This window comes from Aquarana catesbeiana, linkage group LG03 (assembly GCF_042186555.1).
Source record: "Aquarana catesbeiana isolate 2022-GZ linkage group LG03, ASM4218655v1, whole genome shotgun sequence".
Classification (NCBI taxonomy): Eukaryota; Metazoa; Chordata; class Amphibia; order Anura; family Ranidae; genus Aquarana; species Aquarana catesbeiana.
The window spans coordinates 217719085-217731175 of NC_133326.1; the positions used below are offsets into that span (position 1 = coordinate 217719085).

The window sequence follows — 12091 nt, forward strand, 5'->3', positions numbered from 1 at the left end:
GTAATTTTCTAGCAAAAAAATATTGATTTTAACTTAAAGAAGTGTCAGAAAAAGATTTAGACTTTAAGTGGTTAAACTTCCTGCATTTATGTTGAAAACTTGGCAGACTGCCCAAACTTTTTTTTTTTTTTTTTTTTTTTTTTACAAACAAGTGTATCCCTTTGATACAAGAAGGAAGGTTAATTACAATGTTTCATATTCTAAACTCAGCAGACTGGATGTTTTCTTTTGACAGCTGAGTGAGCAGATTGTCTGTCCACTTGTTATATGAAAGAATTGGCAAACTCGGCAATATAGATCGTCAGAGGGGGTGAATCGAGATTGCGATTTTTTTTAACGATTAATTGTGCAGCTCTGCATGCCACGTTTCCTACCTCATTATTTTTTTAATAAAAATATATTGAAAGTATGTATTGAAAATGAAAAAGAGGGTCTTGTCCTGGAAACTCGTTGATGTCTTGTTGTTTTGATTCACAACATGCTCCTATGCTTACTCTGCATGTACCACTGAAGTCACTGTCTGCTTAGCTGACAGCACCTTTAGCTTACTGATAACTGGTCCTGGCATCTGATAGCTGCACCGCTAGTGAGTCTCCCTGCTTTCCCTGGCTGATGATCAAGTTATCAGAGCATGCGTTCTCAGATGTAAGTGTGCTATACTTCTTATCCAATAAACTTTTACTAATTTCTAGTCATTCCTGCACCCTTCTTTTTAAACGTTTACTATGGTTTAAGTGCATGCCACTTCATGGACTTTTTTCTGTTATTTACAACTTTTTTTTTACTGAGAGTCGGCAGTACAGCTTTCATTACACTCCTGGCACTCTGATAAGAGAGATGCTGTCTTCTCATACACAGCACTTCTGCTCTCCACTCCCCACTGCTGTTTACAGAAGGCTTTGTATTTTGTGAATGGGTTCACATAATACAAAGTGCTCTGTGATTGGACATGAGGGAGGGAGGGGCAGGCACAGTGACTGCTTGTGACTTTGCAGGTGCTTGAGCTGAGACCAGAAGGTCCAGCATCAGAGAGCCTGAAGTATAGCAGTAATTGTATGCATGCACCTTGTTGAATCTAATCCATAGTAATCTAACAAAGGCTAAATTGTTGGAGTTCAGCTTTAATAATCCAGAAAAGAATCCCACAAAACAAGCAATATGCAGATGACCAATGGACAGTGGTGTTCAGCCATGTAACTGTAGAAATGTAAGCTGGTGAATACAAGCTTCTTCAGTACTGTTAACTTCAGAGGTTTTTCTTGCCTAGTATGCTACAGCAGAGTCTGTCTCGTGCCGCAATATGTTATGCATACTTTTTCTGTATATTTTATGGCTTCTGATGTGAGATCTTAGCGCAGTGGGTGATCTTTGATACCATATGTTCTGCAATACAGATGAAAGTGGTGAAACAAAATGTCCTGCAAGACCGTCTGTTTTTTCATGCCATTACAGGTTTGGTTTAAATGTGACTATTACAGAAAACAAATTATTTAGGATAAGCTCTTTTACAACTTTGCAGTTAGCAGTAACAATGCAAAATGGATTTCTGTGGGAAAAAAATAACCGTTTTGCAGCATTACATGCTGCAAATATTGTGCTTTCAAATGCAATTTTGAATGGTGTTACTCTTTTAGGTAAAATAATCGAAAAATAGTTTGATTTATGAGATAAAGCAACCATAGAGCAATTTCTGCCTATGATTTTTCTTCTAAACGCAGGAGAAAAAAGTTTTTAAAGTTTCACAAATAATCTCCACAATGAATTATAGTATAGCCTCAGTCATGGGTTTTATTACTGTTTTTTTTTATTATTATTATTATTTATTGGGGGGGGTCCCTTTTAATTGTTTAAATACTCTCTGAGGCTTCTTTGTGGAGATTTTCACTTTCCTTCTGTCTTGGAAACTACTGTCCCCAGTTTTGACTGCAGCTTTCATGTGAGTGAATTTGGTTTCAACAACTTTATTTTACAGGTATGGGATGGCAGCAAATGTGCTTTGCCCACATGGAAAGTTTGTGTTGAAGAAGAAGCTCTTGAAGGGGATGCTGATTTTCTAAGTCATCATCAGCATCTTACTGTAGATGTGTTGGTTTATGATAACCACGTGGAAGCTGCAAAGTCCCTTAAGGTAACACTTAGATTTTGCAATACACTTTATGTACAAAATGATCCTATTGTAAGTTTTTTTAATAGTTTATGCCTTGTCTCTTTACACTTTAGGCCTCTTTCACACGGATGATCCGTATGTCCGTTTTTCATCCATCCGTTTTCGGATGAAAAACGGACATACAGTCATCCCTATGGAGCGTCGGATGTCAGCGGTGACATGTCCGCTGACATCCGACCCCGCTCCGATCCGAAAAGTGTAACGGAGGAAAAACCTACTATTCCCTCCGTTATCGGATCGGATGACGACGGACACTACGGACCGTCATCATCCGATCCCCCCATAGGGGAGAGCGGCGCTCTGACAGGTCCGTCGCTGCACAGCGTGCAGCGATGCACCTGTCATCTTCCTGCTCAGCGGGGATCGGCGGAGCGATCCCCGCTGAGCCAGCGTGTGTTCACGGGGCGGATCATGACTGATCTGCCCCGTGTGAAAGAGGCCTTAAGCAAAATAGTCATGGCTAAAAATATTGGCACCCCTGCATTTCTGTTAGATAATGCACCACTTCGCCCAGAAAATTGTTGCAATTACAAATGTTTAGGCATTCTCGTGTTTATTTACTTTGTTTATATTGGGATGACACAAAAAGGCGGAGAAACAAAAAGCCAAATCTGACACATTCCACGCAAAACTCCAAAAATGAACTGGACAAAATTATTGCCACCCTCAATTTAATATTTGGTAGCACACCCCTTGGAAAAATAACTGAAAGCAATTGTTTCCTTTTACCATCAATGAGTTTCTTACACCTCAACTCTACTGGAATTTTGGACCATTCTTCTTTTGGCAACTGCTCCAGGTCTCTCAGATTGGAAGGGTTCCTTTTAGCAACTGCTTTTTTAGGATCTCTCCTCAGGTGCTATATAGGATTTAGATCTGGACTCATTGCTGACCAGTTCAGTACTCTCCAGTGCTTTGTCTTAACCACTTAAGGACCAACCTCGTTTTGGATTTTAGGTGTTTACATGTTTAAAACAGTTTTTTTTTTTTGCTAGAAAATTACTTAGAACCCCCAAACATTATATATGGTTTTTCTTCTAACACCCTAGAGAATAAAATGGCGGTTGTTGCAATACTTTTTTTTGCACCGTATTTGCGCAGCGGTCTTAAAAGCGCACTTTTTTTGGAAAAAATTCGCTTTTTTGAATAAAAAAAATAAGACAACAGTAAAGTTAGCCCAATTTTTTTTTATATTGTGAAATATAATGTTAAGCCAAGTAAATTGATACCCAACATGTCACGCTTGAAAATTGCGCCCGCTCGTGGAATGGCGTCAAACTTTTACCTTCAAAAATCTCCATAGGCGATGTTTAAAAAATTCTACAGGTTGCATATTTTGCGTTACAGAGGAGGTCTAGGGCTAGAATTATTGCTCTCGCTCTACCGGTCGCGGCGATACCTCACATGTGTGGTTTGACCACCGTTTTCATATGTGGGCGCTACTCGTGTATCCGTTCGTTTCTCGTCGGGACGGGGAGTTTTTAAAAAGTTTTTTTAATTTTTATTATTTATTTTACATTATTTTATTTATTTTTACACTGTTTTTAAAAAAAAAAAAATTGTGTCACTTTTATTCCTATTACAAGGAATGTAAACATCCCTTGTAATAGAAAAAGCATGACAGGACCTCTTAAATATGAGATCTGGGGTCAAAGAGACCTCAGATCTCATATTTACACTAAAATGCAATTTAAAAAAAAAAAAGTCATTTAAAAAAATGACATTGAAAAAAATGTGCCTTTAAGAGGTGTGGACAGAAGTGACGTTTTGACGTCGCTTCCGCCCAGCAGTGTCATGGAGATGAGTGGGAGCCATCTTAGCCTCACTCATCTCCAGGCACACCATAGAGAAGGACGCGATCGCCTCCGCCGCTACCGACGGCTCCAGTAAGCAGCGGAGGGCACCGGATTGCGGCGGGAGGGGGGGGCCCTCTCCCGCCACTGATAAAAGTGATCTCACGGCGAATCCGCTGCAGGGACCACTTTTATCTTAAAGCCGACCGCCGCACAAAAACGGGGATACCGGGGTTATGGCAGCTAGCTGCTGCCATAACAACCATATCCCCGTTCAAAGTTTGGACGTACATCGTCGTGCGGCGGTCGGTAAGTGGTTAAACTATTTCTGAGTGCTTTTTGACTTGTGCTTTCTGTCATTGTCCTGCTGTAAGAACCATGACCCCTGACGGGGACCCAGCTTTGACACTGGGCCCTATATTGCACCCCAGAATTTTTTTGGTAGTCTTCAGATTTCATAATGCTATGCCAACATTCAAGACATCCAGTGCCAGAAGCAGCAAAGCAACCCCAAAACATCAGTGAAACTCCACCATGTTTGACTGTAGAGACTGTATTCTTTAACCACTTCAGCCCCGGAGGATTTTACCCCCTTCCTGACCAGAGCACTTTTTGCGATTCGGAACTGCGTCCCTTTAATTGACAATTGCGCGGTCATGTGACGTTGTACTGAAACAAAATTGATGTCCTTTCTTTCCCACAAGTAGAGCTTTCTTTGGTGGTATTTGATTGCCTCTGCGGTTTTTATTTTTTGTGCTATAAACAAAAAAAGCGACAATTTTGAAAAAAACACAATATTTTTTACTATTTGCTGTAATAAATATTCCCCAAAAGTATATATAAAAAAAAGTTTTCCTCAGTTTAGGCCGATATGTATTCTTCTACGTATGTTTGGTAAAAAAAAAAAATCATAAAAAGCGTATATTGATTGGTTTGTGCAAAATTTATATGCATCTACAAAATAATCCCGTGCCATTTTGCTGACGTACATCGGCATGCGCTGGTCAGCAAGCGGTTAAAGGCCTCATTTCTTTTTCTGAAAACAATAAAATGATGGGCTTTACCAAAAATCTAAAATTTTGTTTTGTCTGTCCACAGCACATTCTCCAAAAATGATTTTGGCTTTCTCAGGTAATTTTTTTTTTTATTTCCTCGATCAATTTTTCTCTTTCGTCCATGTCCAGGGAGATTAGCTACAGTACCATGGGCTGTAAACTTCTTGACAATGTTGCGCACAGTGGACACAGGAATGTTAAGATCTCTGGAGTTGGACTTGTAACCTTGAGATTGTCCATGCTTTTCCACAATTTTTGTTCTCAAATCTTCAGTCAATATTTTTCTGTTCTTTCTTTTCTCCATGCTCTTTGTGGCACACAGACACAGAATAGAAAGGTTGAGTACATTTTTCACTATTTTATCTGGTTGCCCAGTGTGATTTGTATGTTGTCAGCACCTGTTAGTTGATACAAGTGAGTTTACAAATTACAGAAGCAGCACATACTTGGAATGCAATTATTTCCTACAATTTGGAGGAGGTGGCAATAATTTTGTCCAATCCATTTTTAGAGTTTTGCATGGAATATGTGCAATTTGGCTTTTTGGTTCTCCACTTTTTTGTGTCATCCCAATACAAAACAAAGAAATAAACATAAGAATGCCTAATATTTGTAATTGCAACAATTTTCTAGGCAAAGTGTTGCAATATCTGACAGAAATGCAGGGGTGTCAATATTTTTTGGCCATCACTGTGTTTTGCTTTTTATATGTGGAAAGTGCCTCTTATGTTAAACATGGGCATAATGTCTGTCTGTCTGTCTGTTTTTTTTTTTTTTTTTTTTTTTTTATATATATATAAACAGCAAATAGAATAATGTAACAAGTATAGAAGTGTTCAGGTGTCAATACCCTTGCCATTATCATTTTACAGAACTATTGCACCCCTTTATCTGTTAACACAATAAAAAGGTGTCATACTGTGCTGAGCTGCCGTGTGAAATGATTCATTCATGACAGTGGAATTGATTTTAAAGTATTACTCCAGGCAAGCTGCTAAATACACAGATGAAATATATGATAGCTGTTTTACCTGTAAAAGGGGAATATGTTTCTGTCCATCCAGTCCTAAGATTTGCACGACTGTGCCATACCGCAAGGTGAGCTATCAAATAAAAGCTTCATTATCTCCAAATCCAAAATACAAGCACAGTATGCTGTGGATACAAAAATCTTTATTTGACAAAATAGTATATTTGGCCAAATTCGGCCATTTTGCTGGGCATTTTCTGAATATAAACAGGAAATGGGCCCTTTTCACATGTAGCCGCCTCTGAAGCAGCCAGGACACCTGGCGAAACCGGTCAGGCTTTGTTTGTGTCCAGCTACCTGCCCCATTTGAAAACTATGGCTCTACAGGCCTAAAGTTGATGGCCCTTTCCAGTGGCCCTTTGGTGTTTATGGCTCTATTCAATGAGGACTGACAAATGATGACTCCACCTGCAGCATGAATAATAAGTACCAATGCACTTTTTGAGAGACTTGCCTTTGTGAATATCTATGCATAAGGGGAATATCAACTAACAAGTTGCATAACGCATGTTTTTTGCCTTTATCCAATTGTACTAACATTGAATGTGGAACTTTGATCCAACATCTGGGTTGTAACAAAATAACATACACAATGAAATATATGATATGCTACACCTTTGAAGAGCCTGTATGATGTGGAGATCATGTGTTAATGGGCTGCTATATATCATGCCCTATCAACACAATCAATACATGCCAAATGGGTGGCCACCCATTATAATTTTGAGTGTGTGATTGACATGATTTGACAGACCCTTAGAATATAGAAGTCTCATTGTGACATAAAAGACCCTAACAATAGGAGCAGGTTAGCTGGCACAAGTTTTAATTTGTCTTGTGATATATGTGTATTTTATAATTGTGCAATAAAGGTCGATTTTTGTATATTGAATGGGAGTACTCTCATGTTCATCTCCTTCCTATCCTTTTCTCCCTCCGTTGTGGGGATGTCATGATTTTAGGATATATAAGTAAGCACCTGAACTTTTAGTATCCTTATTAACACACATGGGTAGGGGTTGAGCATTATCCATTTTGTATTTTTGAGTAGTTTTTGGTGTTCTCTAGTGGAGTAGCTCCCCCACCTAATTACAGGTTAAAGTGTTTTTGAACTTTGTAGGACTCCATAGTGTGGCTTGTTCGTATTTATTTAGCCAATTGGCTACATTAATAAAATAATTAAAAAACACCACCCAGCCACATATGGTATAAACCCCTTGCTATTACATAGTAACTTAGCTTAAATAAAAGCACATGTCCATCTTGTTTAACCAAAAGAAAAAATAAATTAGAAAATCCCCATATAGACAATCCTATACCCACACTTGAGAAGGCAAAAAAACACTGTAAAGCATGGTCCAATTTGGGCTAACAAAAAGTTCTTCCTGATCCTTCTGAAGGCAGATAGATGTTCCCTGGCTCAACAATCTCTGGTGGTATTACCTGTAAATGTTAATATCCTGTTGCGCACAAAATTTCTGATTTTCTAAAGCAGATTCTTTCGAAATTCGACCCTGTATGGGCCAGCCTTAATTACGTATTCTCAAGAGAGAATAAATTAATTTCAGCTAATCTTTCCTCATAGCTGAACTATTTAATGCCTTGCATCCGTTTGGTTGCCCTTCTCTGTACATTCTCTAGTTATCCTTTTTGTAAACTGGTGCTCAAAATAGAATTGCATATTCCAGATGAGGTCTTACTAATGATTTGTACAGGGGCAAAATTATGTCTCTCTCTTTCTCTCTGGAGTCTATGCCTTCTTCTAATACAAGAGAATATTTTGATAGCTTTAAAAACTGCAGCTTGGTAGTGCATGCTATTATTAAGTCTATGATCTACCAGAACACCCAGGTACTTCTCTACCATTGTCATCCCTAGATTGTATAATATAAATAATTCTATGCATTCATGTTTTTAGCTCCCAAGTGCATAACTTAACTTTAGCAACAATATACCTCATTTGCCACATAGTTGCCCAATTAAATAGTGCATTAAAGGCAGTTTCTAAGTTGGAGACATCCTTTAAGAACATTATTCCACTATATACTGTAGCTTGATGTCATTTACAAACAGTAAAATGGTTCTTTTAACTCCAAACTCTATATCATTTAGAAGTATGAATCATTACTCACTAATCTCTAAATACAATCTTTTAACCCGTTTTCTATCCGTTTTATATACTGAGTTTTCTAAGCCTATGAACTTTAATTAACACGTTAGCCATGTGTGGAGAACTGTATCAAATGCTTTGGCAAAATCGAAGTATACTACATCCACAGGCACTCATTTGTCTCAATTTTTGCTTACTTTATAAGATGTTGGCCTAATTAGAAACAGTGGCTTTGAAATAACACAGCTCAACTATTTGAGGACACAGGAGTGTAAGCCACCTGTTTTAATTGCCTTTATTTTGTCTGAATATCTCTGGATCATATCAATTTTCAGCCATTGGGGTTTTTTTGGGGCTATCTCAGTACTATCCCTATTATGGATTTGAGGTCCCCAATTTTTCTTTGTATACACAGAGCTGAAGAAGGTATTTAACCATTTAAGCCCCGGACCATTTTGCTGCCCAAAAACCAGAGCACTTTATGTGATTCGGCACTGCATCGCTTTAACTGGCAATAGCGCGGTCGTGTGACGTGGTTCCCAAACAAAATTGACGTCCTTTTTTTCCCACAAATAGAGCTTTCTTTTGGTGGTATTTGATCAACTCTGCGGTTTTTATTTTTTGCGCTATAAACAAAAATAGAGCGACAATTTTGAAAAAAACGCATTATTTTTTACTTTTTGCTATAATAAATATCCCCAAAAAATATATAAAAAAAAAATTTTTTTTCCTCAGTTTAGGCTGAGACGTATTCTACATATTTTTGGTAAAAAAAAATCACAATAAGCGTTTGGTTTGCACAAAAGTTATAGCGTCTACAAAATAGGGGATAGTTTTATGGCATTTTTTTAATAATTTTTTTTTTTACTAGTAATGGCGGCGATCTGCGATTTATCTTCATTGAGTCCGCGGGACCCGCGATCCTACTCGCGGAGCTCGCGGCGGGAGCGATGACACGGCGGCAAATTCAAAGGGACGTACAGGTACGCCCATTTGCCCAGCCTTGCCATTCTGCCGATGTATAAGTACGTGTGGCGGTCGGCAAGCGGTTAATAAATGTCCTTTCTCTTTGTCCATAGTTACCAACTCTAACTTATCTTGTTAGAGGGCTTACATGCTCAGACCTGACCTTTTTACTAATAATACATTTGAAGAATTTTTGGGTGGTTTGTCCTACTCTTTTTTGCAACCTGTTGTTCACTTTGAATTTTTGTAGCCTTGATTTCCTTTTTTCATATTCTGTTTCATTCTCTGTAACTTTTAAATGATGATCGCATTCCTTCATTTCTGTTCTGTGTTCTCCGATGACCATATTCCCTTCTAGTTCAATTCTTGGAGAGCAGTCCTCAGCCTTGGAAATTTTGCTCTCTTAAACTGTTTTTTTATCTTTCCAGTATGTGCTTGTTTTTACAGCTTACATGTAAATTGTGTTATGGCCACTGCTACCCATATGTTCCTTTCTTTGAACAATAGTAATAAGCTCTGCACAGTTTGAGACTATAAGCTACGCATGCTTGTAATCCAAAGCATTCCTATTTTAAAGCGGGCTGCCCCATAGGAATCAGTGGAAACTCACATAATGCGTTCCAGTGCCACTGCTGGTGTATGCAGTACTGCATGTGGCCAGAGATGCGTGGGTGTCCGAGACCACTCAGACACTTGGAGACACTTGGTTCCCGAGTGTCTCTGTGTGTCTCTGAGTGGTCTTCGAACGTCACCAGCGCCCACATGCGGTACTGCACACCCCAGAGGCTTGAGACAAAGCTCGCAAATAGAGTCAGGATTTTTTTAAAAATGGCTTATATTACGAAACGCTCGTAAACCGTGTTACTTGCATTCCAAGGTATTACTGTTGCCCTTTTTTTCTTTTTTCAATGATTTTTATTGAAAAAAGTTTTAAGCAAGCAATGGGGTACAAAATAGTACAAGTATATCATAAACAATAGTATTACAGAGGAAAATATCAAAATCAACGTATTCTAGTTGTAACGGTCAAAATGATATGTAAACTATAGGCATAGTAACCATATGTGGTTCTTAAGCAAAAAAGAAGAAAAAAAGGGGGTGTCTGGGGAAGAGAGAGAGAGGAAAGTCCTGCAGATTAAATTCTGCATGGTTGGACCAAATTTGCCTATGCCAATCCAAAGAACACCACATTTCCATGTGTGGGCCAGGTTAAAGGCAACCTTGACGCCCACTCTTAAACATACAGAAAAAAAAATCCAGGTCAAAATTGGTAACTATGGACTGAAGGTATCTGATCCAGGGATTCCAGAGCTTTTCAAAGCGATGTTGTTGGTCATGAAAGATGCTAGCCCATTTTTATTTTTTCCTGATCCATCAGATTTTGCTTTTTCACTAATGCTAGGTTTATCACAGGATTTTTCCATGCTCTTGCTATGGTAATCTTAGCTGCCAGAAAGATAAAGAAGGTTAGAGTCATAAGATTTTTAGGTAACTCACTCGATAGATCAGAAAATAGTGCCATCTTAACATTTTTAGGAATATTCAATCCAGTCACTGAATATACCAAGTTGAATATTCTTGCCCAGTACTGTTTTACTTTTGGGCATGTCCACCAAACGTGGAGCATGCTTCCTTCCTGGTCACAGCCATTGAAACGGGGTGCGATGCATCCAGGTAGATTTTTACTAACCATGCAGGTACGAGGTACCATTGTGAGAATACCGTGTAATTCGCCTCCACCAGGGAAGTATTTAAAACTCCTTGTGGACCATGGTCGACCACTAGAACCAGATGAGAGTTTAGAACCCTGATCCGCAGAGTGTACAACTCTGATATACTACCGCGTGTCCCCGGGCCACTCAAACTTTTTCTTATAAAAAAAAAAGTCTGTGTGGTAATATCACAGCATCTGTAAATAATAATAGTTTCTGCCCTTTTACTCTTCCAGCAGTGCCATTACCTGGATTAATTATTTAAGGGTAGGTAAAATCTCCCATTATTATTACTGCCCCAGTCCTTGCAGCCCTTATCTGTGCAGGGAGCTGAGTCTCCACCCCTTTATTAACACTGGATGGCCTGTAGAAAATCTTAGCCTTACTTAATCTAAACCATACTTTAAAGTATGCACACCCACATGCAGCTTCACCCATAATGCTTCAACACTATCACAATCTCCATCAAGAAGGTCCTCTTTCACGTCCACTTTGAGATCATGTCTCACATAGAGACAGACACTGCCACCTTTTTGTCTTACCTTGCCTCTCTGAAAGAGCGCATAGCCAGGAATATTAATAGCCCAATCGTATGAAGAGTGAAGTCAAGATTCAGCAATACCAATTAAATCCTAGTTCGCGTCATGCAATAGCGTTTCCAACACTCTAACCTATTATTGCATTTTCCACTTGAGTTTTGCATATGATTTTTTTTGTAGTACAAATAGTACTGTAACTGCCAGTGGTTGATTGTAACATGAGAAACTCCTCATCACCTACCGTAGCCCCGTTTGATTTGTTTGCCCCATTATATTCTAATTCTCCCACCCCCCTCAATCCTAATTTAAATGCTCCTCCCAGCCTTCCCATAAACCTCTCCCCTAGCACAGTAGACCTTTTTCCATTTAGGTGAAAACCATCTTTAGTATATATATAGGTTGTACCCCCAATGAAAAGTTAGTCCAATGGTCTAGAAACCAAAATCTTTCCATCTTACACTAGGTCTTTAGCCATGCATTAAGTTTTCTAAGCTCCTCCTGATTTCCTGTTTTGCACATGGCACAGGCAATATTCTAGAGGATATAACTTCGGAGATCCTTCTCTTCAACCTGCAAATTGATTTTTAAAATTCTTCACTTTCCATGTATTCTGTTATTGGTTCCAACATGGACCATGATAGCTGGGTCGTGCTCAGTCCCTCCCAGTATTTGTTTACTCGGTCAACCACATGCTGAACCATGGCACCAGGGAGACAGCA

The 12091-nt window shown here is 38.9% G+C and overlaps 1 protein-coding gene across 1 annotated transcript in view; it reads left to right on the forward strand.

Moving 5' to 3' along the window:
• POT1 (protection of telomeres 1) overlaps positions 1-12091 on the forward strand; it is a 144148-nt gene that overhangs the window by 44978 nt on the left and 87079 nt on the right. The window contains exon 5 of the mRNA XM_073619764.1: positions 1973-2128. Coding sequence (XP_073475865.1) covers positions 1973-2128 — 156 coding nt within the window. The remainder of the gene's footprint in view (positions 1-1972; positions 2129-12091) is intronic.